This window comes from Barbus barbus (genome assembly GCF_936440315.1).
Source record: "Barbus barbus genome assembly, chromosome: 29".
NCBI lineage: Eukaryota > Metazoa > Chordata > Actinopteri > Cypriniformes > Cyprinidae > Barbus > Barbus barbus.
Window position 1 is genome coordinate 21,076,122 of NC_136757.1, and position 27,958 is coordinate 21,104,079.

The following is a 27,958-nucleotide window of genomic DNA, read 5'->3' on the forward strand; positions in this document are numbered from 1 at the left end:
TGTTACCACTGCATAAGACTTTCCCTACAGCTAACCGTGTACAAAAGTTTAAACCAACCAATCTGATGGGGAATTATAAATCAAGACCCACTCAAACCTGGACAGGTAAACATTAAGTTTCTTCAGTTGACTGTTTGATTTGTTTGGTTCATTCATTCGACTGATGTTAATATAAATAGATTAAGATGCCATATTTTCAGTCTTTCAATCCTTGTTGACATTTACAGTCTTCACTGACAGTGAGTAATGATTGTTCTGTAAAATTGGATTATTGTGTCCATGTTGTGGTCTTGAGTCAACATTGTTTTGCTTTAGATGAGTGGAAAAAGAAAGTGAGTGAGTCATATGCTGTTATAATTGAGAGACTGGAGGAAGACTTGAAAATTAAGGAGGAGGAGTTCAAGGAGCTCAAGCATGTTTTCAGGTGAGACTGATTGAAACTAAGTTTGTTAGCCTCTTTTGTGGTGTATTATTGTTAGTGTTTACAAATGTGGCTAAATGTGTGGACTTCTATTTTAATAACACAGCTGAGGAAATAATGAATGTGGAGATCTGTTTTATATGTTTTTGATACAGTTCAGATGAAGCATTTAATAAAGTGAATCTGAATTATCGCACAGAGGGTGGACTGTCCCTGCTGCATCTCTGCTGCATATGTGGAGGTAGAGCTTGTTAAACGTTATCTGCTGTAAAGCTATTATGTTAATTTGGAACTAACATTTCACTTTGAAATTATATTTAACTTACTTTGTAGGAGCAAATTTCCCCCTGTTGACCTTCAGTTTGTTATGGTACTTTCCTATAATTCAAGCTGTTTTCTTTTTTTTTGCTATCAGGGAATAAAGCTCACATCAGGACCCTCATGCTGAAAGGTCTGCGTCCATCTAGACTTACCCGGAATGGATTCACTGCACTGTACCTGGCTGCATTCAAGGTCAATCAAGGGTTAATAATCCCATATACGGTGTGCTATAGGAATTAATCTTGTTAAAAATGCCTATGATGAATTGAGTTTCAACAACAATATTTAAGATGTGATAAGTAGGTCTTTTTGTTTCTGTGGTGTAGGGTAATGCTGAACTGGTCACTGCGCTGCTGCATGGTGGAGCAGATATCCAGCAGGTGGGGTACGGAGCCCTCACGGCCCTACATATATCTCCTGTGGCCGCCCATCTCGAGGTGCATGTTGGACCTGATATTAAACTATGGGGTTTAAACCAAGTCATTCAGAAATTGTGATGGACTTGGTTTTCCCTACTTTTCCTTCAAGGTTGTTGATATTCTCTTGCAACACGGGGCTTATGTCAACGTCCAAGATGCTGTTTTCTTCACCCCTCTGCACATTGCAGCTTACTTTGGCCATGAGCAGGTCAGTGTTTACTTATTATCATAATAGCTTTATAAGGGCTTCATAACAGCTTATCCGTGATCTTTTTTTTTCTTGTGCAACAGTTATGCAAGCTCCTGATGAAGTTTGAGGCTGATATCAATGCGAGTGGAGAGGTGGGGGATAGACCGCTTCACCTGGCCGCAGCTAAAGGCTATCTGGGCATTGTCAAACTGCTGATGGGTGAGGACAGCAAAACTGATGGTGAGAGTTTTTTTTAGTGTATCAATATATCAATATTTAATTGATCATGAACATTGATTATATATCTTTAAAGGAATAGTTTACCCAAAATAAAAATTTGCTCTAATTTTACTCAACCTCAGGCTAGCCAAGATGTAGTTTGTTTCTTCTTCTCAAAAGATTTGGAGAAATGTAGCATTACATAATTTGCTCACCAATGGATCTTCTGCAGTGAATAGGTGCTGTCCAACTGAGAGTTCAAACAGCTGATAAAATCATCATAATAATCATAATAAGTCTTGTGAAGCAAAAAGCTGCATGTTTGTAACAAACAAATCCATAATTAGAAGGCTTTTTTTTTACTTTAATCTGTTGTTTCCAGCTTGAGTCATCTATTGAGAGTATTTAAAGAAATGCTAAATCTGTTCCGATGAAGAAACAAACTCATCTACATCTTAGATGGCCCGAGGGTAGGTACATTTTCAACACGTTTACATTTTTGGGTGGACTATTATTTTGAAGCTTATCTCTCCTAAACAGTCAATGCTCAAGACAACGAGGACCATGTTCCCCTTCATTTCTGCTCTCGATTTGGACATCAAGAGGTTGTCCGTTTCCTTCTGCAGGGCACATTTGACATACAGCCGCACTCTGTGAACATCTATGGTGACACACCTCTCCACCTGTGAGTTCACCTGAGAAGTGAATCACACATAACACAAGGTGGCAGTTAAACTCAACAAATGGCTAAAGTGGAATTAAATGATCTGGAATCTGGAGAGCAGTTATAGTGATTGTGCTTTGCCTTTGAGTCTCATATTCCCCATTAGAGCTTGCTACAATGGAAAGTTTGAAGTGGTGCAAGAGATTATTCAGTTGTCGGGCTCATCTTCAGTGAGACAGCTTTTCACAGGTAACGTTCCCTCTGACCACTTCCGTTTGTTACACTTTCATTAATTTATGGGCATATATAGAAATATGTATTCCTCCAAAGACAGATTGGGTTAAAACTTGCACTTATGGTAAGACCTGGAAATGGTCAAGTATCTGCTCAGTCAGAATGCCGTGAGCATCAACCATCAGGGGCGAGATGGACACACAGTAATCTGGTATACATCAAAAAATGCCGACAAAAATTCAGAAATATTTCTGCTCTCATCCTCTATGACTTCTCAGTGTTATAAGACAGGCATTATATGTTTTGAGTTATGTTGATCTATCTATCTATCTATCTATCTATCTATCTATCTATCTATCTATCTATCTATCTATCTATCTATCTATCTATCTATCTATCTATCTATCTATCTATCTATCATCTGACTCTATCTATCTATTTATTAGGGGTGCATTACAAACCGAACGATTCGTTAGACTAATCCTACTACAGCATATTATCTAGGTTAGACTAGTGCGTGTGCGCATAGAGAGTGCGTTTTTTTACGGCATGATTCAGTCTATTAAAATGCATTTACAATGATCACAAAATTCCAGATATGGAGGCAGAAAATGCAGGCCTATATATTTACATAATTTCAAATAGTTAATCAAAATCACAGAAGAGTGCCGTTTTTTCTCTCCAAAAATCAGCATGATTACAAATGATTTTTCAGAGGCAGTGGGTGTGCTAGGGCAGGGCTTGAAAAAACAAGAACTTGCTTTGTTATTTTGCAGCCATTTGCTAAAATCATTTAAGTTCTTTTTTTTCCTCAATGTACACACAGCACCCCATATTGACAGAAAAACACAGAATTGTTGACATTTTTGCAGATTTATTAAAAAAGAAAAACTTAAATATCACATGGTCCTAAGTATTCAGACCCTTTACTGTGACACTCATATATTTAACTCAGGTGCTGTCCATTTCGTCGGATCATCCTTGAGATGGTTCTACACCTTCATTTGAGTCCAGTTGTGTTTGATACTGACTGGACTTAATTAGGAAAGCCACACACCTGTCTATATAAGACCTTACAGCTCACAGTGCATGTCAGAGCAAATGAGAATCATGAGGTCAAAGGAACTGCCTGAAGAGCTCAGAGACAGAATTGTGGCAAGGCACAGATCTGGCCAAGGTTACAAAACAAATTCTGCTGCACTTAAGGTTCCTAAGAGCACAGTGGCATCCATAATCCTTAAATGGAAGACGTTTGGGACGACCAGAACCCTTCCTAGAGCTGGCCGTCCGGCCAAACTGAGCTGTCGGGGGAGAAGAGCCTTGGTGAGAGAGGTAAAGAAGAACCCAAAGATCACTGTGGCTGACCTCCAGAGATGCAGTCGGGAAATGGGAGAAAGTTGTAGAAAGTCAACCATCACTGCAGCCCTCTACCAGTCGGGGCTTTATGGCAGAGTGGCCCGACGGAAGCCTCTCCTCAGTGCAAGACACATGAAGGCCCGCATGGAGTTTGCTAAAAAAACACCTGAATATTCTCTGGTTTGATGAGACCAAGATAGAACTTTTTGGCCTTAATTCTAAGCGGTATGTGTGGAGAAAACCAGGCACTGCTCATCACCTGTCCAATACAGTCCCAACAGTGAAGCATGGTGGTGGCAGCATCATGCTGTGGGGGTGTTTTTCAGCTGCAGGGACAGGACGACTGGTTGCAATCGAGGGAAAGATGAATGCGGCCAAGTACAGGGATATCCTGGACAAAAACCTTCTCCAGAGTGCTCAGGACCTCAGACTGGGCCGAAGGTTTACTTTCCAACAAGACAATGACCCTAAGCACACAGCTAAAATAACGAAGGAGTGGCTTCACAACAACTCCGTGACTGTTCTTGAATGGCCCAGCCAGAGCCCTGACTTAAACCCAATTGAGCATCTCTGGAGAGACCTAAAAATGGCTGTCCACCAACATTTACCATCCAACCTGACAGAACTGGAGAGGATCTGCAAGGAGGAATGGCAGAGGATCCCCAAATCCAGGTGTGAAAAACCCTGTTGCATCATTCCCAAAAAGACTCATGGCTGTATTAGATCAAAAGGGTGCTTCTACTAAATACTGAGCAAAGGGTCTGAATACTTAGGACCATGTGATATTTCAGTTTTTCTTTTTTAATAAATCTGCAAAAATGTCAACAATTCTGTGTTTTTCTGTCAATATGGGGTGCTGTGTGTACATTAATGAGGAAAAAAAAAAAAGAACTTTGATTTTAGCAAATGGCTGCAATATAACAAAGAGTGAAAAATTTAAGGGGGTCTGAATACTTTCCGTACCCACTGTGTATATGTGTGTATATATATATATATATATATATATATATATTTATATATTTTTTTTTTATATTTATGTGTGTGTGTGTATATATACATATAGTCAGAGAATGTCTAAAATTACAGAAAATAGGAACACTGTTCTTGATCTTTTACATTTTCTAACTCTACATGACGGGTAAAAGCCTTGATTTTCATATGTGTGACTGACACATATACATTTTACTGTATATATATATATATATATATTTACATTTATTCATTTACCTGACGCTTTTATCCAAAGCGACTTACAATTGCTATATATGTCAGAGGTCGCACGCCTCTGGAGCAACTAGGGGTTAAGTGTCTTGCTCAGGGACACATTGGTGTCTCACAGCGGATTCGAACCCGGGTCTCTCACACCAAAGGCATGTGTCTTATCCACTGCGCCATCACCACCCACATATATATATGTTATGATCTATGTGTGCATGTTCATTTTAGGCCATGATGCCATTGTTACTCTGCTAAAACACTACAAACGACCTCAGGATGATTCACCTTGCAATGAATATTCTCAACCAGGAGGGGGTGAGACACTCTCCACATGTAGTCTGACAGATTTGTTCTGTGAATTAGCTGGTTGGAAAAATCTGTTGCTGCTGTGAATTTCAGGGAAAGTATTTTATTGTTGTTTCTGTTGCAGATGGATCTTATGTTTCTGTTCCTTCTCCCCTGGGAAAGATCAAAAGTATGACTAAAGGTAAAGCACACACACATACACACAGTTAGCTGACTCCATGAATCACTGTTGCTATGATACTCTTTTTATGTGCTGAAATACTGCTACCCACAGTCACCAAAATCGAGTCAGCGAGTCAGAAACTCCAGTCTCCCAACATTCTCCCACTGCGTAATTGTTACAGTTTAAGCCTTTAAGTTTGTATCTGTCACAGACATTACAAATAACGTAAACCATATTATGTAGACAAAATACTTCCAAGGCACTCACGTGGTAAGATGAAGAGCCTTTAATGTACTGGGCTTAAATCAGTACAAAATGGTTAAAAGTAGATCTGGGCATATGTCAACAATAAGCTGATTGGAGTTTCATACAATGATTGATGTGAAGGTATCCTGTTTACCCTCTCTTCTCCTCAGAGAAGGCAGATGTGCTTCTTCTAAGAGCAAGTCTTCCATCAAACTTCCACCTTCAATTTTCTGAACTGGAGTTTAACGAGATTATTGGATCAGGTATGTCAGTTTAATGATAAATATTAGCTCTCCCTGAATCCCCATTAAAACCTAATCCACTAAAACAATGCAACCATAGGCTCCTTTGGAAAGGTCTACAAAGGAAGGTGCCGCAATAAGATATTTGCAATTAAACGGTAAGAGCTTTTTACTTGTTTTTCCTTATTGTCCACATGTATACAAAGTGAACTGCTATTCCTTTCCTCAGGTACCGTGCAAACACATACTGCTCAAAGTCAGATACAGATATGTTCTGTCGGGAGGTGTCCATCCTGTGTCGTCTCAACCACCCCTGTGTGATTCAGTTTGTGGGGGCATGTTTGGACGACCCCAGTCAGTTTGCCATTGTAACCCAATATGTGTCCGGAGGATCACTGTTCTCACTGTTACACGAGCAGAAGAGGTGATTTTAATAATACTATATGCAAGTTTGAATGTGTTTACACTACTGTTCAAGATAAATATATATAATTTTTCATTTATAATGTAACAAAAGATTTCTATGTCAAATAAATGCTGTTGATTCATCAAACATAAAAAAAATAAAATAAGCAGCGCTGTTATTATACTTTGATAATAATAAAAATGTTTCTTGAGCACCAAATTACCATATTAGAATGATTTCTGAAGGATCATTTTACTCTGAAAACTGGAGTAACAATTGCTGAAAATTTTTATTTACCATCACAAGAAATAAATAGCAAAAAAAATCTATTAGAAAACAGTTTTTTAAATGGCAATATTTCACATTACTGTTTTTACTGTATTTTTGATGACATAAATGCAGCCCAAGAGACCACTTTCAAAAACATTTAAAAACACATTTACCAACCCCAAACTTTTAAGTATGTGAATTGTATAATTTATAACAAACATTGTATATATAATGTGTTGATTGAGAGTGTGTGGGGATTTGATTACATAACTTGCAGTGTTTTCTGAAAGTGTTGCAATTCTCATTTCCATAGTAACAGTAACTTTTCTAATTGGTGGAACTCAATGTTATGGTCCTGACTAGAACATACCTATAAGAGTAAGAAATCTGAAGCAATTTAGGATCTGTTTTTAGGACCTGCATCAATTCCACTAAGCGTCTGATTTCTACTTAGTGTTCCATATGCAGTTTAAGGTGATCACCATCTCATTGATCTGTTTGAGTTGAAATGATGGGTTTGTGTATTGATCAGTGGCGAGGAGGAGGTGTTCACTTAATGATGTCTTTACATCCAGAATCATCGATCTGCAGTCCAAGCTCATCATTGCCATTGATGTAGCGAAGGGCATGGAGTATCTGCACAATCTGACCCAACCAATCATTCACAGAGACCGCAACAGGTTAGTCACCATCATCATCATCATCATCACATGCTTCGTTCAATAATCATGGTGTTTTTCTGTCCATTTGTTTAAACGGTCCTACTACATGATAGGCAGCAGGGTGAAATGTAGCATTCTGAGCTTTGTTTTAAACCTCCCTTCATCCAATGATATCTTTTCAGTCATAATATTCTACTGTATGAAGATGGACACGCTGTGGTGGCTGATTTTGGAGGTAAAAAGGCTTACCTCAGTCTGCTTTATTATGTTAGAGCAAAAACAATTGAGTCAAGTTAAAAATCTTAGATCCAAAATCACATTTATGCCTGGAAAAAAGCCTGAAAGCTTTAGGATTTAAAAAAAAAATGAAGAAATTGTGACGATTTCTCAGTCACTAATGAAATCTGACCATGTGACTTTGTGCAAATGGTCAGATCTTCTGGCTTCAAGATGCTCTTTGGATCATTAAAAATCTTGCTGATGTCAATCAACAGCTTCGGTGCTGTAATCATAAAAGCAAAAGTGGGACAAACCAAAAACTAAGACATGAAATTCATCTTTCAGATACTGATCATATCATTTCAAATGAAAAAACTGTATTAAATTAGGAAAAGTCACTTTTGATCTCCACAATTTATGTAATGAAAATACTTGTTGTTCTGCAGAATCTCGCTTCCTGTTGTCTGTGGATGAGGATAACATGACAAAACAACCTGGGGTACATGCATTCTGTGTTCTTGATTAATTCTGTCTATTAATTATCACCTTAAAAATGTACTGCATTAATAATCTCTTTCAGCACATGCAAGCTGTTTTAATATTGCCTAGATTGTGGTTTTGGCTCTCTTGTACATCATGTTAAGTACGTCAGTGTGTCTTTGGGGGGTATGTGTGCCTGTCCTTTGGGGTTAGTAGGCGTTTTGTAAGTCACACATTGCTTTGTGTTCGTCATTTTGCCCTCATTATGCTCTGCAGAACCTGCGTTGGATGGCCCCAGAGGTGTTTACCCAATGTACACGCTACACAGTGAAAGCGGACATGTTCAGCTATGCTCTCTGCTGTGGGAGCTGCTCTCAGGGGAGATCCCATTCGCACATCTCAAACCAGGCACTGCACTGTGATACCTAATACTCACCCTCAATGCCCTTTAAGATGGCCTTGAGTGATGTGGATTATTGACCCTCATTCTCACGGCACCCATTCACTGCTGAGGATATACTGGTGAGAAAGCAATGTAATGCTAAATTTCTCCAAACCTGTTCTGATGAACAAACAACTCATTTACATCTTGGATAGCCTGAGGGTGAAATTTTCCTTTAAAAATATTATAAAATAGTAAAACAGATTAAAATATATTTAAATTAAGTTATCAAAAGTGTATTAATATTATAATATTATAGAGATTTGAATTAAAAAGGTCTCACTCTCATCTCTGTGAACTCTTTACAGCTGCAGCTGCTGCGGATATGGCGTATCATCATGTCCGCCCTCCTATCGGATACTCTATTCCCAAACCCATCTCAGCACTGCTAATGAGAGGCTGGAATGTCTGTCCAGAGGTGAGTGACCCACATCCAGCCCAAAACATGCTCAGAAAATAAGTAGGTTTATCAAGATATATCCACACTTACTTTAAATGCATGTAAAATATATTTTATTAAGTCACTATGAAATTAGATTAGCTGCTTTTCCACTGTTTAAATTCTTACATTTACTTGCTTGCTTTCTAAGTAAATAGGTGAGATAAACCACTCAAATTTTTAAAAGTACATAAAGCATCATTTAAAAAAAAAATAAAGAAAAAAATAGTTGAAAGAAAGAGTCTAAACCAAGGCTGCCAACTCTCACGCATTCAGCGTGAGACTCACGCAATTGACCCGATTCTCACGCTCTCACGCCACACCCCCCTTTTCTCACGCAGACTCGTGCAGCAGTGAGAAAAAAAAAATCGCGCCGCATGATCTCGCAAAGCAACGCGCAGAGAGACCAGACAGACAGTGTAGTGAGTTTTTTGTGACAATTGTGAGGGAAATACACAATTTATTCCCATAAACTGTGTAGTCAGCCGTTCTCCCTCCCATCTGCAACTGCAGTCACGCCATCTGCGCTTTGGAGAAGCGCGGTCACGCCATCTACGCCAAAAATTTAGTTGCGCGTCTATATGGCGTTGCGTGGTAGTGATTGCCGTGAAGCTTCCAAACCTTTGCAAATTTTTTTTTTTTTTTTTAAGAGTGGGTCGGATCACGTATCAAACTGAAGCCCAGTCTGGATAACAATAAGCTGATTAAAAAACACATTATACGAGCACTTATTATTTAATGGACTTTTATTGTTTAATCGTATTCATAATGTATTACATTTTCAATAAAACATTTCAAATGTGTTTCTAAAATGTTTTTGTTTGGAAAAAATTCATAAAAAATTCATAATTGCACCAAAGTCATGACAAATGCTATTTATTACCTCACTGTATCACATATTTTAAAAATTCATAAAAAAAATCAAATCAAATTGTTTTCTGCAAACTCCACCAGATTCTTGTTCTGCATCTCCCCAAGTACCACTGCGGTGATTTTCGTGTTGTTTTACTGTATCATTTTTTAATAATTGCATACCAAAGTCATGACAAATGCTATTTATTATCTCACTGAATCACATATTTAAAAAATTCACAAAAATATAAAATCAAATTGTTTTTTTGGCTGATTTTGGGATAACCATTGGGTTTGTATATTGACTGTGTATTTGACATTGGTATGTTTGGCTTAGTGAAGACTTTGGTTGTTCTCATCCTGCTTCTTCCTTGTATGCGGTTTCTCTGTCTTGACACACAACATGAACATGTCAGGAGAAAGAGACAAAAAATAGAGAGTCTGCAATTTATTCAAAACTGCATTTAAACTCAAACAGTTTGTCACACTGTCATGACTGTCATGTGGAAATATATATAAGAGCATATAGAAGTACCAGTACAAAAACAAATATGTGTGTGTGTGTGTGTGGCCAAAATTATTAGAACACTACAATTTTCACCAGCAAAAATGTATATCTTTTGCAGTGTGTCAGTAGGAAATAAGAGTTTACATTTTCAAACATTCAATTTTTTAATTAATTGCAACAATCCAGTGAGATTTTTGTTTGCACGCGGAATGGCATGTAGAAACAGAACAAAGCGAGACAGACTGAATACAGAAGAACTGTGGCAATGTCTCCAAGTTGCTTCAAGAAACCTACCTGTAAAGCTACAGTACTTAAAAGTTTTAGGCACTTCTTTAAAAATGCTGGTAAATGCTGTTAAAAATAATAATATATATGTGAAGAATGAATTTGCAAAAACAGATAACACCATTTTTAACAATTCTCAAAAATCATGTTTTTTCATTGTGCATTCAAATGAATCTCAATCAAACTGCAGTTGGGTTATTTTGACTAGGTTAAAAAATACCTTTAAAAAACAGCAAACTAACACAATGAAACACGATAAAAACATGATAACATAAATAATTTTTTAAATATGTGATACAGTGAGGTAATAAATAGCATTTGTCATGACTTTGGTATGCAATTATTAAACAATGATACAGTAAAACAACATGAAAATCACCACAGTGGTACTTGGGGAGATGCAGAACAAGAATCTGGTGGAGTTTGCAGAAAACAATTTGATTTTTATTTTGTTATGAATTTTTAAAATATGTGATACAGTGAGGTAATAAATAGCATTTGTCATGACTTTGGTGCAATTATGAATTTTTAATGAATTTTTTCCAAACAAAAACATTTTAGAAACACATTTGAAAAGTTTTATTGAAAATGTAATACATTATGAATACGATTAAACGATAAAAGTCCATTAAATAATAAGTGCTCGTATAATGTGTTTTTTAATCAACTTATTGTTATCCAGACTGGGCTTCAGTTTTATACGTGATCCGACCCACTCTTTAAAAAAATAAAAAAAATAAATAAGATTTGCAAAGGTTTGGAAGCTTCATGGCAATCACTACCACGCAACGCCATATAGACGGGCAACTAAATTTTTGGCGTAGACGGCGTGACCGCGCTTCTCCAAAGCGCAGATGGCGTGACTGCAGTCATCTGCACCGTGTGAATTGTGAACGAACGCAGGCAGGTCAGTGAGTTACAGGGCGCCCCGTGTCTCCATCCAGTTTAGGCTAGTAGCTAATATGCTGTTATAGTTTATATAGAATTAAGTTAGCATTAGCAGAGTTGTTTGTTTTGCAGCACTGAGCAGTTATTTTACATAACTTTATCATAGAAAAACATGACAAATATCTGGATATGCCTAGTCTTACAATAGAGCACATGTTAATCTGTGAACATGTTAATCACATGTTAATCCTATTTCTGTAAAATGTTTGTGAAAATTAAATGTAATGTAAATCTCCCAATAAATTCTGTACAGATACCAAATACTTTGACAATCAATATATACCTAATACACTTCTGCTACTGCAATGATTTTGTGTTTGTATTTTTTCCACACCAAGCCACGCCCCTCCATAAGCCCCTCCCCCATAATCAAGCCCCGCCCCCCAAATCTCACTCTAAGATGAACTCAAAAGTTGGCAGCCCTGGTCTAAACTAGTTTAGAAATATTCAAATTCTTAAAATCCAACAAATTCTCTTTCTGTCACCTTGCATGGCCCTGTTAAATCCATTCATGAACCACTACTCTATGCCACTGAGTTTATAATCGGTCAGATTACCCAGAATGCCTCATCTCTTTAGCTCAGGACAAGTTGTATTTCTGTTGATGAGCATCCAGTTGCTAGCCTACCGTGTCTCTCTACAACAAACCTGTGCCAGGTGTTTTTTCCTCATATACAGCGTCTTTGCAATGTTCTTAGCAATGTTCCCTCAGGTGTGGAGCTGAAACTGTGTTAAGCGTGCTTGTTAGGAATGTGCCCTGGTACCAAGTGCAGCTTGACACTATTCTCGAGAGCACAGAGCTTTTGCTGAGCAACACTTTAAAAGAGCCAGGATGTCAACAGCATGTACGGTGCTTTCATTTAGTGTTGCTTAAAGAGATCACCTAGATTCAGTTTTAAATAACTGCTTTATATTTTAATACATGACTTTTATATTTAAATAATGTCATTTATTCCTGTGATTTTCAGCAGCCATTACTTCAGTCTTCAGTGTCACATGATCCTTCAGAAATGATTCTGATATGCAGATTTGCTGCTCAAGAAACATTTCTTACTATTATCAAAGTTGAAAACAGTTGTGCTGCTTAATTGTGGAAACCTTTACGTACGTAAACGATGTAGGATTCTTTTTTACAAAGTTCAAAAGAACAATTCATTGCAGCATTTCACTTTTAATACATGCTTGCTAAATATATATATTTTTTAACCCCAGTCATTTCTCAGACTCTTTTCTCTGATGAAGTACTGTGTCTGTTCTTTTGAAGTCCTTCACTCTGAACGATGCTTGGGCAGCGATCAGCGAGTCCTCTTCAGAGGAGCAGCTGATTGGATAGCCAGAGATTATTTCCTGTACTTCAACCAAACCTCTCTAATGAAAATCCCGTATTTTTGACTCTCTCTGACAGGAAAGACCCGAGTTTTCAGAATTGGTTGCCAAACTAGAGGAATTCCTGTGTAACGTGGAGGTAGCTTACATGCACATATCTACTATACATTATTATTCTATTTGTCCAGTACTTATTCATATTTCTATGTGTGTACAGCTAATGTCTCCAGCCTCCAGTAACAGCAGTGGTTCTCTTTCGCCCTCATCCTCCACTGACTGCCTGGTAGCACGTGGCAGTCCTGGACGTAGTTGCCCTTTGCTCGTGCTTCGAGTTGGAATATGCCCTCAACGCCCGTGCCTATGCATTTGGGACCCAGAAGTACACAAACACACAATCTATCACAATCCTATGATTTTGCAAACTGAGTTGAATTTGTTAGGAAAAGCCTCCCACCAATTTATCGCCAAACTACATTAATGAGAATACAAATATGAATTAAAATAAAGTCCATTATGTCATACCCATACATTAATAGAGGAGTCAGGTCACCTTGCTCTTTTGTTTGGTCAGTGCCATGCAGTCCAATCACAACACTTCTGTACAGTCTGAAATGTTGTTGCTTGGAAACCGAGGCATGAAAACAAAAGAAAGCAACTGCAATGAAACTTGCATGACATTCACACTGAGAACCTTTGCTGGTGGTCACCTCTTAATTCTTTATGGGTGGTGATGAATGCGTCTGTGTTTTGGAGGAACCTGGCAACTGGCAACAAAATTGCCAACTGAGAAATTACTAGAAGGGACTCCTACTTTGCAGCCTGATTTAGTCATAATCTTTGCAATATGATGTTTTACGTAACCAGATCTAGCAATGTACGCAGTTTGGTGGCATGAGCAATAAATCAGGCTAAAGTGACACTGTGAATGACTAAATAGAAAACAAATTCAATAGAGGATCATCTGAGCAGGACAAACCCTGCAAGGCCTCATTGAGCTGATATGACAACAACAATGCAACAGAAGTGTATCCTATTTAGCATCATTAAAATTTCATATCGCAGAAGAATCGTGCTTGTTCTGTGGTCTTTAGTGTAAACCAATACTAATCACATTGTTGATTCAATCCATTTATTTTGACAGCTCTGGTCGGAGGTCTTCACAAGGCTTGTCCCTAGATGAGCTGAGGAGGAACATGCAGTTCCCACCCATTGACCGAAATGGTACGTGTCCAACTGGAAATGACTATCAAATGTGTGATTCATCTGTTTATGTAACAGCTTAATGGGGGGCAACATTGTTTTTCATTTAAATTCACATAGAATATGACAACAATCATGTTGATATAATCCATGCAAATTTTGTTTTGAAGTTAACATGACATTTTCACAAAGATGAGAGCACTGTGTGTGTGTCAGCATATGGTGCAACAAGTGGGTGGTTGTATTAGAGTGCGTGTCAGTCACTGTGTTCTGTGCTGTTCCCGCAGGATATGTGTCAGATCCCATGAGCACCATGCGTTTCCATTCATGCAGCAGCAATGGAAGTTTTGAGGACAGCAACTAGAAGCAGCAACTCTCTGAAGAACATCACACGCATACACACTTGCACACATGACACATCTGATTACCATAATTATGAGTTTTTGACTTTTGAAACCACTATTCACATTGTTGTCGAAGTCGTAATGTTCAAAGAGCTCCGACTTCTTTCAACCAAAATGGCATGACAAACATGAATCAAAACCTCACAATGAGTCATTTGGCAAATAAGAGTGTTATTAAAGAAACAAATAATTCAGAGATCATAGAGCGTGAACAGCTCAGAGTAGAATATAGCAGAATTGTCAACTTGTAATTATTATGGGGAACACATAACACTCAATTTGGATGATTTGTTTTCTTTTTTTGTTATTTTTAAGGCATTGTGTGTACTTTTTTTATAAGAATGAAGATTTATACATACTTATAGAGTTATACATTTTCATTATACTACATTATACACTATTATCTCAAAGTTTTGATTTCAAAGTCAAAACTTTTATTTTTATTGTTTTATTGTTTTTATATTGTGTTTGGAGTTTCAGTGTCAAGTAAGTATCTGGTAGAGCAGGACAAATAAGTGCATTTCAGTATTTTATTCTAATTTCAAAAGCAATCCGCTTTTTTAGACAAATAAGCCAGTGAGTGAAACAGGAACTTGACAAGATCATGACTGATATCACAAAGAAGGTATCATAGCAATGTATGTGAACTACTCCAGTGTAAAATCATAAGAACACCATTAAACTAGTGCCAAAAATCAGCAAGGTGTTCACGTCATTCACATCACACTGTGCATCTGCATATTAAAGTGTTGTGGATACTAATCAGGAACACAGAGGAAAGTGCAAGCATTGAGGTTTTAGTTAAATTCTCTTAGTTAAGTTCTGAAGTATGTCTTGGTATACTGCTAGTGCAGCCTGACCAACTGGAGGGCTCTGCATCATGAATAATTAAATTATTTGTGCTGTGCAAGTCCTACGGTGTCTATTTTCAGTGGGCTGTTGATAGCTTCCCTACCAAGCACACAGGACTCACTATGGGTCTCTGATAATGAAAAGGAAGTGCCACTATTTTAAACCCATTAATGTGGTTCCAATCCTGCTCCTGGAAAGCCAATGTCTTGCAGAGTTCAGTTCAAACTTTCCCCAACACACCTGTCTGGAAGTTCTAGTAATCCTGAAGATCCTGATTAACTGGTTCAGATATGTTTAATTGGGGTTAGACCTAAACTCGTCGGAACAGGAGAAGGATTGGACCCCCTGGGTTAGCTGATGGATTTGCTATTGTTCTAATAACTGTTCTCCGTGTGAGCAGTCGTTAATCTCGGATATCCTGCGGGCCCAAAAAACCTTGAGTCATCCAATGAGAGAGTGCTTAAAGTGTCTCTGCTGCTGAGAGTCTGTTTTAAATGACCATCGATTACTTTCGTTCTCCTCTTTCCATCCGACTGTCTGGAATGGAAGTCTACACTTGCAGTGTCATCTTGGCTTCCGTTTTCCGATTTATTGATGATTGTGAGGTCTGTAATTACTGTGATTGTTGGACTCAGAGGCTCGATACACTCTGTCTGAGATACATGTTCAGGTTGCAAATTGTGTTCTGAACTCTCCAGAGTCTCTTTGTTACTGGCTTCCTCTGTTTGGAATAAATGTGTGGTTTCATCAGTCATATTTTGTTGATTACTTCTTTCTGACTCTTTTCCATTCAGGTCGACATTTGTCAGTACATCCTGATGTTCAGTTTCAGATGGTGCTCGCTCTTGAATGTCTTCAGATGTTGCTGTTGTCCCTAGGTTTATGACATCATCTGATATTGAAGTTTCCTGTCCAGCAATGTCTTTTTGATTGGTCTGTTCATCATTACTCTGTCTTGACCAAGTAGCGACCAAAGAACCTTTAGTATCTCCAGCCTCATGGACTCTTTCATCTTTGGTTGAGGCATGTATACTGTCTTTGGAGTGATCACTGTGAGCATCTGCGTCTATGGCCTCAGCTTTAGTCTCTGTTTTCAAGCTTTCAACTACAGTTGCAGTTTCATCTCTACTCTTGTGTGTTTCATCAAGGCCCTCGATATCAGTACTTGTTGGTGCATCTGTAGCATTTGATACTTCACCATTTAGCTTCTCGGTTTCTTCTGAGATGAGACCTTCTTCATCAAGAGGCTCGATAAATGTCTGAAAATACCTTGATTCTTGGTGTATGTTAATCCAGTTACTTACTAGATCCACCCCAACTGCTTTAGTTAAAGCTGCTGAATGACTGGCAAGATCTTCTGAATCGATGCTCAAAACTCGATCTTCGACTTTCTCCACAGGCTGTGATTTCAGTGAATGGGAAACAGATGAGGCGCCATCATTATTTACAGAATTCACTTTCTTCTCCAAAGGTTCCACTGGATCACCATCCATTACTTCAGGAGCATCTCTACTTCTCAGTTCATTGTCAGTGCCTTTCATTTCTGACTCAATTGGTTCTTGTGTTTTGGCATCTGCAGAGACAATGTCATTTTCTGTATCCTTATTGATTGTCTCCTGGGTTACCTGAGAGGTTATGTTTTCTATGAACGTTGTTGCAGATGTTTCTGATTCTTTATCAGCCTCTTCTTTGTCATCCTTTTTGTCTCCTTTTTGATTGTCACTGGCCTGGTCCTCATGTTCATCACCCAATTGAGACTCTCTTTCTGAGGGAACAAGTTCAGCATCTGACTTGTTTTCAATCTCTTGCTCGTTGTCATCATGTTTTTCTTCTTCTTTCACATCTTTATCAGTTTCTGGCTTTTCATTATCATCTATAACTTCTTGAGCCCTATCACCAGTTGTCTCACCCTCTGAATTACCTTGCATTTCCTCTTGGAGATGTTCTTCTACCTTCTCAGCTTCCTCAAGAATGACGTCTTGTCTCTCTCCGTCTTCAGCTTCTATGTTACTATCTAGCAGGTCATTATTCACCCCAGCAGGTTCATCCACTTCTTCCTTGGTACTGGCCTCTGTGTCATCATTGGGTGCCCCCCTTGAACCTATTTCATTTTGTTCTTCCTGTGAAACAGATTCCTCATTTTGGTCTTCAGAGTTGACCTCTAGTTTTAGGGCTGTATTTTCATCAGAAACTGCCTCTTCTTTTCCATCCCCTGCCTCTAATGTATTCACACTAATTTTGTTCATATCTGTCACCTCTTTCTCTGGCTCTTCTAACAACTTTTCACCTGTTTCTAGCTCATTCTCTACAAAATTTCCATCTGCTCCCCCTGTTATCTCATCTATCTTCTTGTCCTCCATCTCTGCTACTTCTTCCTCTTTCTGAGCCCCATCTTCCATAGTTTCATCTTTCACTTTTTTGGTTTCTCCTCCATTATCATCCTCACTGTTTGGCTTCTCTTGCCCTTCTTCCTCTGCCTCAACACTAAGTTTGTTTCTAACCTGTTCATCTTCTGTTTCAATCTGTTCATCATCCTCTTTTTCATTACCCTGTGTCCTCACATCTTGAACATCCTCTGACTCATTTTGTCTATTCCCAGCCTCACTAGACAGTTCTTCAGCTTCACCTTCTTTATGCTCATCATTCACACCATCTTCATCTTTTTCTGTACTGTCCTCACTTTCTTTCTCTTCTGCATTTAAATTATCACCACCCTCTAACTTATTTTCTTTCTCACCATCTTGGGTCTCTTCATCCCCAGGTTTTTCTGTCTCCTCCTTTCCCAGATTTTCACTTCTATCCTGAACCTCTAGCTTTTCTGCAGATTCTTCCTCTACCTTATCTTCACTAGATTTTTCTCCATCTTCCACCTTACCATCATCAACCTTGTTATCTGTCTCCTGTACCATTTCCCCAGTTGACCTATCAACCCCAGCCTCATCTGCTAGGTCTTCTCTTTCATCTCTGTCTGTCTGTCCATCGCTCCTCCTCTCTATGTTCTGATCTACGTCATCAGTGTCTCGCTGCCTCTCAGTGTCACCTGCACCTGTTTCTGTACCATTTTCTGTCTGAGATGCCTGACCCTCTCCCTCCATCTCTGAAACCTCAGTGTCTGTATTTCCAGTGTCCAGCATTTCAGCATGTGCCTCTGGTTCTTGTACTGATGATTCTTTGTCTTTTTTAGACTCTGTATTAACCTCTGCATTTTTATTATCCCCATCCATAACTTTCTCATCTGCCTCCTCAGTTTCATTTTTTACTTCCTCTCTTTTATCGTGTTGTTCAACCTCACATTGTTCTTCCGCCTTGTCTATACTTTCTGCTCCCTCCTGAGTCTCATCTATTTCTTGTACTTCTTCTGTGTGGAAATGAGGTTCCAGTGCATTTGTCTCTTCTGCAGGCTGACCCTTCTCAACATCACCATGTGCCCTTTTCTCACACACAACCTCCTGTGTGTTGGCTTCACTTTTATCCAGAATGTCATCCCATGTATTTGGTGGTAGTGGCGAAGTGATTTCAGCCATTTCGGTTCCTGTAAATGTGAGCATTTATAATTAAACCATTTTAGATTTATACATATTTACAAATACAAAACTGTCAATATTTTGTTTGTGTACTACAGAAACTAATTTGTTGTGTAAAAAAATTCTTTACTAGTGCTATTTTGGAAATAAATAACAGAAAAGTCATTTGTCATTGAGCTTTATATGATCTGTGGACTGCGTTAATTAAAAGCCTTTTTTTTTTTACCTTGACCATCCTGTTGGGTCTTTACTGAGGCCCCTTCATCTTCCTCTGTGCTTGTATCACTAAACTCTGGCTCTGAACTACATTTAGATTCCTTCAAAATGGCCTCAGCCAACTTCTCCTGCATTGACTTGGCTGTTAATAGTCACGGGGAATGAGGCAGACATATGACATCCATAACAAAATGTTAATGTTACCTTGTGAATTAACTAAATGAATAACAGTCACAACTAGAAGAATGAATTTCATATTAAGCATATTTAGAAATGAAACATAGAAAGCAATGAAACAAAAATAATAGTGCAAATGAAACAGTTTCTCAAAAGTTTATTACCACAAACACAGCAAACACTTTGATTGGGAACAGCATGCAGCGAACAATCACTTAAATGCTTTCACACAAGACGGGTCTCCAAAAATGATCCATAACCATCTCTGATGAGAATACACATGGATTTTACACAACACTTGAAGTGTACCAATTAAGCCAAACAGTGTTTTTAATCATGTGTGACAATAAAACAAATCAAAAATGGTTAGATGCACATTGATTCACACACACTGAACTCAGAAACTTAACACAAATCACAAATAGAAAACACTGCTCTGTATTCCCAGCATTTAAAATCCACAAGAGTCAACGAGTAATGCATACTATATAATTTGTTTATAGATTGTTTTGCAGTGCACTTGTCATATTATGAAATACAAGTAGCTCAAAAACAAGTCTAAACATTCTTGATTAATTGTGAAAGACAGATCGGTTTATACAGAGCAGTGTGTTTATGGAAACACATAACATGCTATCAAAAAAATACTTGATGACACAAACCAATCAATACAATGCTGTTTGCAAGACCACATAGAGTTAAACAAACTGGGCTCTAAGTGGCCTTGACAATTACACAGAGAAGTATGTTACATATGTTCTGCTTTTAACACAATCAGAACTCGAGTAATTAGTGAGGTCATATACTTGCAAAAAAATGTCATTATCCTCTCCTCAGGTGAAGGTAAGTAAAGTTTTTCAGGTAATATTAGAGTAATAAAAGATCCTAATAAGTTAAAGCTGAAATGTGTAATTTATGTGTCTGTATTGACGATAAACAAAAATGTACAAACAGATGTCTGTGCATATTAAGCTGGGATAGGAGAAAGCCTTTTAACATCCAACAAATGACACTTCAGCTTTAATTAAAAATGCAGTGTGAAGTAACTAAACACTTCGTTTATCTTGCAGCAACCCCAGCTAGTTTATTTGTAAATAAGATCATGACAGGCACACAGCACTATTTTCATGCAGACACTCACCTCTCTCCAGCTCATTTTCTTGTGGCTTATCTTCAGGTTTGGCATCCTCCCCAGATAGCTCACCTTCAGTTCCCTCTTTCTTGTCTGTGTCTTCTGACATTTCCAGGTCACTTTTTTCCATCCCATCCCCTGGACTATCCTGTGTCCCAGAGTCTTCTGCTGCAGCTTGAGGCAATGTAACATTGCTGGACTCTGTGGCCTCTGTTTCCTCTGGTTTGGTTTCAGCTGTGGTGAGAACTTCCTCTGCATGTAAGCTCTCCTCTGGAACATCAGCAGTGGTGACTTCTTTGGTGTCCTCCACAATTTCTCTTTCACTGTTGTCATTGACACTGCTGGACAAGCTGGACGTTCGACCAGATGTGACAGATGATGACCTTTTGGCCTCTGAAGGAAGAAGACAAGTAATCTGTGAGTATTAGGTGTTTAAGAAACAGTTAGTTCATATTACATGTTGACAAATTTTCCTGAAAAGTATGATCATAAAGTAATACGTTCTAGACATACTGGTATCATCACTGTCAGAGTTGCTTTTCTCTTCATTTATGCCATTTTCATCCCTGGTCTCAGTTTCTTTTTCTCCTCCATTAGCAGCAGGTGATGGATTTTCCTCTACTTCATCACCATCTTCAACTTGCCCTTCATCATCTGCCTCAAAGTCCTCCTCATAGTCTATATGAGAGCACAACATGAATGTTCATTTAAAGATGCATTCAAATAACTTTTTTGTATTTAACACATACATTTAGTCAGTATGTGTTTTATGGGATGCAAACCCATGGCCTTGATTTGCTAGAGTCATGCTCTACTGCTCTTTTACAACTAACTCAATAGCTGGGACCATGTTTTTAACCTGCATAGTACAATAGCCCTGCAGAGGCATCAATTAAAGATTGTGTTTTTGAAATCAGCAAACTCATTGAGTTTGTACCGTCTTTGGTCTTTTTCTGTTGTGTTGTTTCTCCATTAGCTTCTGTCTCCATTTCCTGAGGTGTGTCAGGTTCTGCATTGGAATGTGTTTCTATATCTTCATCTACATCTGTGGCCTCCATAGCATCAGAGGTTTTAGAGGTTGGGAGCTCCTCTTTCACTCTTTTTTGAGGAGGGGTGGGTTTTTTGTCCAAGCCCATAGCAATAATACACCTGAAGAATGACATCATACAAAACCATAATGCATCTTGATTAGTGGTTGACCAATGTGTTTTTTTTCAATAGCCAAAGCCAATAATGATAAATAGGGAGTGTGGTTTTATATTTTAATATATTATAAAATATAAAGCTGAATTTTCAGCAGCAATTATTCCAGTGTCTCATGATCCTTCAGAAATCATTCTGAAATGCTTGTTGTGCTTCTTAATATTTTTGGGAATAAATTTTATTAACTTATTATTGTTATAAATGCGTTTACTTTCACTTTTTATCAATATAATGAATCTTTGCTGAATAAAAGTATTATTTAAAAAAAGACTTACTGACCCCAAACTTTTGAAAGGTCGTTTGCACATGTATAATTAAAATGTATATATATATATATATATATATATTGAAATAAATTTTAATTACTTGTAGCATGGAGAGGCTCCTTCCACACCACAAAATCCAAAGTGTCCATGTCTGCCCCCTAGCCGAGCGCCTTTCCTGTGTTTGAACTCACAGCAGGAGCTGAGCCGATCCACTTGCAGGCCATTCAGGAAGAACGTAAGACTGAAGGGAAATCCCTGGTGGCGTCTTGACACAAACTGGAAGACTTCTACAAGTAAGGGTAAGTGTGAAAGTTCATTTTCATTTGCCTTTGATGATTGTGTCTTATAATCAAAGAGAAGAATCACATAATATATGCATAATATATTGTAATATATGCGACACTACCAGGTAAGAACCACTTATTATCAAAAAGCCCCCAGATCAATAGTGTAACTCAATTCATGGTGTCCTTAAAATATAAATTACAAAGCGCAGGTGTACAGAGACCTACACTGACCTCCTTCTTTCAGATTCCCTTTGTAGACACAAAGGTTCTCTCCTCCACAGTGCTGCTGGAAGACCTTCACTTCATCTCTGAGGTCCATCAGATCATGGGACAGGTGAACACTCTTCCCAAAGTACACCATGCTTACTAACACTTTACTCTGGGCTGATGTCCTCTGGAGAGAAGACGGCTGAAGATGGAGGAATAGCATAGCGTATAATAGAATATTTGTGAGTGAAGATTTATTTTAATGTAAATAACTTCAATATACTGACCTCTGTAGCAGCTGTTGGTGCCTTAGTGGGTCTTAACTTTCTACCCCTGAGTGTGCCGTTCGTTCTCGGCCCTCTTTCTTTTTTCTTTGTGAGAGGCGGCACAGGGGTCACATAATTGTTAATGACAGGAAGACGGTAGGGCGAGACAGGGCTAGAGAAGTCTGTTGTGGTCAAATGTTTCATGGCATCTCTGTTCAGCTATAAAACAACCCAGAGAGACAAAAATGTTAGTTATTATACAGTTATAATTGTTCACTAAAACTTAAAATGGTAACTAAACTTAAAATCATAAAAAAACCCATTTTTGTTACTTGAAATAAACATGAACTAAAATATAAGAAAGTAAATTTAGTTTAACGTGATGTACTAAAATAAAAAATATAGCTGCAAGCAGCGATTGTCTGTCTCCGTCTGTTTGTTTGTCTGTCTCTGTCTGTTTGTTTGTCTGTTTGTATTTCTGTCTGTTTGTTTGTTTGTCTCTCTGTCTGTCTGTTTGTTTGTTTGTTTGTTTGTATTTCTGTCTGTTTGTTTGTTTGTCTCTCTGTCTGTCTGTTTGTTTGTCTCTCTGTCTGTCTGTTTGTTTGTTTGTTTGTCTGTATTTCTGTCTGTTTGTCTTTCTGTCTGTCTGTCTCTCTGTTTGTTTGTCTGTCTTTGTCTGTTTGTTTGTCTGTTTGCATTTCTGTTTGTTTGTTTGTATGTATGTCTCTCTGTCTGTCTGTTTGTATTTCTATCTGTTTGTTTGTCTGTTTGCATTTCTCTGTTTGTTTGTTTGTATGTCTCTGTCTGTTTGTTTGTCTGTTTGCATTTCTGTCTGTCTGTTTGTTTGTATGTCTCTCTGTCTGTTTGTATTTCTGTTTGTTTGTTTGTCTGTCTCTCTCTGTCTGTCTCTCTGTTTGTTTGTTTGTCTGTCTCTCTGTCTATTTGTATTTCTGTCTGTTTGTTTGTCTGCCTCTGTCTGTTTGTTTGTCTGTATTTCTGTCTGTCTGTTTGTTTGTCTATTTCTCTGTCTGTTTGTTTGTTTGTCTGTTTGTATTTCTGTCTGTCTGTTTGTCTGTCTCTGTCTGTTTGTTTGTCTGTCTGTCTGTTTGTTTGTCTGTCTCTCTGTCTGTCTGGTTGTTTGTATTTCTGTCTGTCTGTTTGTTTGTTTGTCTGTCTCTCTGTCTGTCTATCTGTTTGTATTTCTGTCTGTCTGTCTCTCTGTTTCTCTGTCTGTCTGTTTGTTTGTTTGTCTGTTTGTATTTCTGTCTGTCTGTTTGTTTGTCTGTCTCTGTCTGTCTGTTTGTTTGTTTGTCTGTCTCTCTGTCTGTTTGTTTGTATTTCTGTCTGTCTGTTTGTTTGTTTGTCTGTCTCTCTGTCTGTCTGTTTGTTTGTCTTTCTGTCTGTCTGTCTGTTTGTTTGTCTGTCTCTCTGTCTGTTTGTTTGTTTGTCTGTTGGTCTCTGTCTTTCTGTCTGTCTCTCTGTCTGCTTGTTTGTCTTTCTGTCTGTCTGTCTGTCTATTTGTTTCTCTGATTGTCTTTCTGTCTGTCTGTCTGTCTGACTATCTGTTTGTCTGTCTCTCCGTCTGTTTATTAGTTTGTTTGTTTGTGTGTCTCTCTGTCTATTTGTTTGTCTGTTTGTATTCATGTCTGTCTGTCTCTCTGTCTGTCTGTTTGTTTGTTTGTCTGTCTCGCTGTCTGTTTGTATTTCTGTCTTTGTTTGTTTGTTTGTCTGTCTCTCTGTCTGTTTGTTTGTCTGTTTGTATTCATGTCTGTCTGTCTGTTTGTCTGTCTCTCTGTCTGTTTGTTTCTTTGTATGTCTCTCTGTCTGTTTGTATTTCTGTCTGTCTGTTTGTTTGTTTGTTTGTCTCTCTGTCTGTTTGTCTGTCTGTCTTTGTTTGTCTGATTGTCTGTCTATCTATCTATCTATCTATCTATCTATCTATCTATCTATCTATCTATCTATCTATCTATCTATCTATCTATCTTTGTTTGTTTGTCTGTCTCTCTGTCTGTTTGTTTGTCTATTTGTTTGTCTGTTTGTATTTCTGTCTGTTTGTCTGTCTCTCTGTCTGTTTGTTTGTTTGTCTGTTTGTCTTTCTGTCTGTCTGTCTATTTGCTTGTCTGTCTCTCTGTCTGTCTGTCTGTTTGTCTGTCTCTCTGTCTGTCTGTCTCTCTGTCTGTTTGTTTGTCTGTCTCTCTGTCTGTCTGCTTGTTTGTCTTTCTGTCTGTCTGTCTGTCTGTTTGTATTTCTGTTTGTTTGTTTGTCTGTCTGTCTGTTTGTCTCTCTGTCTTTCTGTCTGTCTGTTTGTCCCTATGTTTATTTGTTTGTTTGTATATATGTCCGTCTGTCTGATTTTCTGTTAGACTGTATTGCCTTTAAAATATTCAAACTTGAATCAAAACGGCACAACATCACGCACAATTTTATAAAGCTGCACCACACGAGATTCGAACACTCAACCTCCTGATCACGATCCTGTTACACCACTGGGGAGACAAGAAATTACACAGATGCTGAAGTTCAGAAGTTGAACTGAGAATCAATTCAAATGAATCAATTCAAACTTCTCAGATTACTGAGGAGAGGTTTCAGTGTGAGAATGAGCTCACAAAACATGACTTTATATATCTGTTTATCTATCTATCTATCTATCTATCTATCTATCTATCTATCTATCTATCTATCTATCTAAACTAGCTGCTCATGCTTGGAATGTCAGACAGTAATAAATAAAAAATAAAATAATGCCAAATTTAATAATTTTGTTCCCTTCATAGGGCTGCCATAGAGCCCGATGGGCCAAAAATAATAATAAAACATACGATTACAATAGGGGCTTCAGCCCATTCTGGGCTTGGTCCCTAAAAACATACAATTACAATAGGACAGATTCAAAATATTAATAAAAAAATATAATAGTATGATACTAAAATAACACTGCTCTGAGGTTGCTAGTTTATAGTTCTGGAGACAAAACTTTGTTTTTCCTAAAAATCTATATAAAAAATTAAACAAATTGAGAAACAAATGTTGACTTACTGTAAAATTTATTAAAAAGACTTTTGATTAATAATGTGAGCCGTGATTAGGGGCTTTGTAAGTGAACATGTATTAGGATCTCAAGATGGTCTCACCGGATAACTGAGGGGCTGATCGGTGTCATTGGAGGAGTCCCGGGCCCGGGGTCTGTGTCGAGGGGAGGTTCTTTTCAGAGAGGCCGTGGCACTGTGGCTGTTTATGGGCTTAAGTCGAACAGGCCTCTGCATCTTCCCTGGAGCTGTGTTTGGCCTGGAGGAACTCGGCTACAGGAGTATGAGAAAAACTCACTTTTGAAACAGCAAATTTGAATGTTTGTGATGTGACACATCCTACTAATGTAACACTTGTGCATTATAAAAAAGGAGCTATATACACACACTAACCTTTACTGTATTGTTATTTATTATGCAGTAAATACAAACCTCCAGTAAATAAATGTATTGTTGAAATAGATCAAATCAAAAAGTCTAACTGCATTAATTACAATTAATTTAAGTAAAAACTACATTAAGTAACCAGTAAAAAATTTAAACTAGTGAAACTAACAACATGAGATCTTATCATGTGGGTTTGCAAAAACGTATCTAGAGAAACCAGAGCAAACAATAAAGCTCATGTGTCATCAGTTTGCTGGAGCAATAACTCTCCAGGCACCTAAAACTTCAACAAGTAAACATCTATGATGGGAACAACCACAACACTTCATATCACCTTCTGTTGAACATGTCAGAGCCTGATAAGCAAACAGTGATCTGAGTCTGCAAATTAACAACCATTAAGACTAGCTGGATAACTATCTAGATTCTAGAATAAACGCAAGCAGATATAAAATTTGTGTCTTATGAATTTTATTTTACCAATTTTTTACCCATTATACACTCAAATAGGCCACTCACAGATTCTGTTGACTCAGAATGCTCTCCCTCTGGCCCAGAATGCCGTGCATGTGAGATCTTTGGCCTTGTGGGTGGCCGAGGTGACAGCATTAGCATTGGTTCATCCTCATATCTCTTGGTGCGCTCAGCCTAACATAAAATGCAAAAAGCTGAATCACAAAATTAACTTTATTATCATGTCACCAAAGCCACTTTGAGTCTGAAAGGAGTTCTGTAAAAAGACAAACCTTCATTTTGTGGATTCGTTCCCTCCGTGCAAATTCCTCAAGTTTTCTCTTGATCTCAGTTTGATGAAGGCGCTGAATAAACAGCGGAAAAGTGAAATATCTCATAGAAAATATATGGAAATCTTTAGTACAAGATTTCATATATTTTCTCTGATTTTATAAGAAGTCTAGATTAAAATGACTAATTGTGTTTCTTTTAAACGACCTGTTTTTGTTTAAATACTGCCTTTATACTGTAAAAATCAGATTATGTGAGCAGAATATCTGACACCCTTACTTTTTGACACTACACAATGCCCAAGGATAATAGAGCATCTGATAAAGCACTTGTGGACTGTATAATGCTCTCACCTCCATGTCTAGCACCTTGTGAAAGATGGCTTGAGCTAGACACTCCCTCACATGTCTCTGATGCGTTCGCTGGATCAGCTTGTGCTTGTACTCCTTATCAGGAACAATCCGGCCGCTCCGAGTGATCTGAAGCACATGCACCTGCATTTAATGACTGATGCATCTGATCTTGTATAAAATAAAGTGCTTTTCCTTTCATCTTTTAACAGGTTATCTAAAGCGATCATTATGAGAATACTAATTACATTCTATAACTCAAGCTCAACTTATGTTAGTTTGTAAATATTTAAACTTTTTAGAATGATCTAAACTCTCGTTTAATCTCAATGAATAATCATAACATAATTTTCTAGCTTGACAATCTTAAATGTGCACATACCAGCCCAACTTTCTGAAGATGTCTTCGTATTCTTGCATTGTGGAAGTATCCAGTCAGATGTTTGTCAGTTAAGCTATTGTAAGCTGAAATAAGACTACATGGACAAAAACATTACCAACACTGTATTCCTGAACACTGATAATGTTAAGATGTTACACTATTGAATTTAAAAAATCTGTCAGTATCTGCAATCCCAGTGGAAACCGGCCTGCTGCCAGGCACAATATAACATTCATCTCATCCCAGGCATGATGGACTTGTAATGTATAGAGTAGACAGGCCTGACCAGACTGATGGGATGATTCAGTGATCCTCAAGGCCACCAGTGCCAAGGATTTCAGCTTGAGGTGAACACTCTACTCGACTGTTTATCAGCCTGGCTTTTTCCGATAGATTTGATTTCCCTGAGCGTTTGTAAAGAAGACAACACAACCTGTACACCAATCCCCAGGCCAAGTAGATACCATTACTGGTGTCTGGTTTCTATTGGAATTGA

The 27,958-nt window shown here is 38.0% G+C and overlaps 1 protein-coding gene and 1 pseudogene across 2 annotated transcripts in view; one reads left to right on the top strand and one right to left on the bottom strand.

Annotated features, from left to right (window-relative positions):
* On the top strand, positions 1-18,960 carry LOC306849116 (serine/threonine-protein kinase TNNI3K-like; annotated as a pseudogene). The gene is made up of 24 exons: positions 1-105; positions 316-424; positions 577-662; positions 837-934; positions 1,069-1,179; positions 1,271-1,369; positions 1,453-1,591; positions 2,111-2,255; positions 2,401-2,483; positions 2,569-2,759; positions 5,271-5,357; positions 5,473-5,529; positions 5,928-6,020; positions 6,100-6,157; positions 6,229-6,423; positions 7,251-7,355; positions 7,520-7,572; positions 8,003-8,055; positions 8,313-8,444; positions 8,787-8,896; positions 12,916-12,975; positions 13,054-13,215; positions 13,978-14,057; positions 14,324-18,960. The product of its transcript is annotated as a serine/threonine-protein kinase TNNI3K-like (transcript).
* LOC306849117 (uncharacterized protein) overlaps positions 15,667-27,958 on the bottom strand; it is a gene marked incomplete at both ends in the record, with an annotated part of 12,792 nt that continues 500 nt past the window's right edge. Inside the window, 13 exons of the mRNA XM_079383962.1 lie at positions 15,667-18,824; positions 19,043-19,174; positions 20,351-20,734; positions 20,855-21,019; positions 21,279-21,490; positions 21,911-22,097; positions 22,329-22,506; positions 22,592-22,789; positions 25,705-25,872; positions 26,506-26,634; positions 26,733-26,804; positions 27,084-27,209; positions 27,463-27,556. Coding sequence (XP_079240088.1) covers positions 15,667-18,824; positions 19,043-19,174; positions 20,351-20,734; positions 20,855-21,019; positions 21,279-21,490; positions 21,911-22,097; positions 22,329-22,506; positions 22,592-22,789; positions 25,705-25,872; positions 26,506-26,634; positions 26,733-26,804; positions 27,084-27,209; positions 27,463-27,556 — 5,203 coding nt within the window. The remainder of the gene's footprint in view (positions 18,825-19,042; positions 19,175-20,350; positions 20,735-20,854; positions 21,020-21,278; positions 21,491-21,910; positions 22,098-22,328; positions 22,507-22,591; positions 22,790-25,704; positions 25,873-26,505; positions 26,635-26,732; positions 26,805-27,083; positions 27,210-27,462; positions 27,557-27,958) is intronic.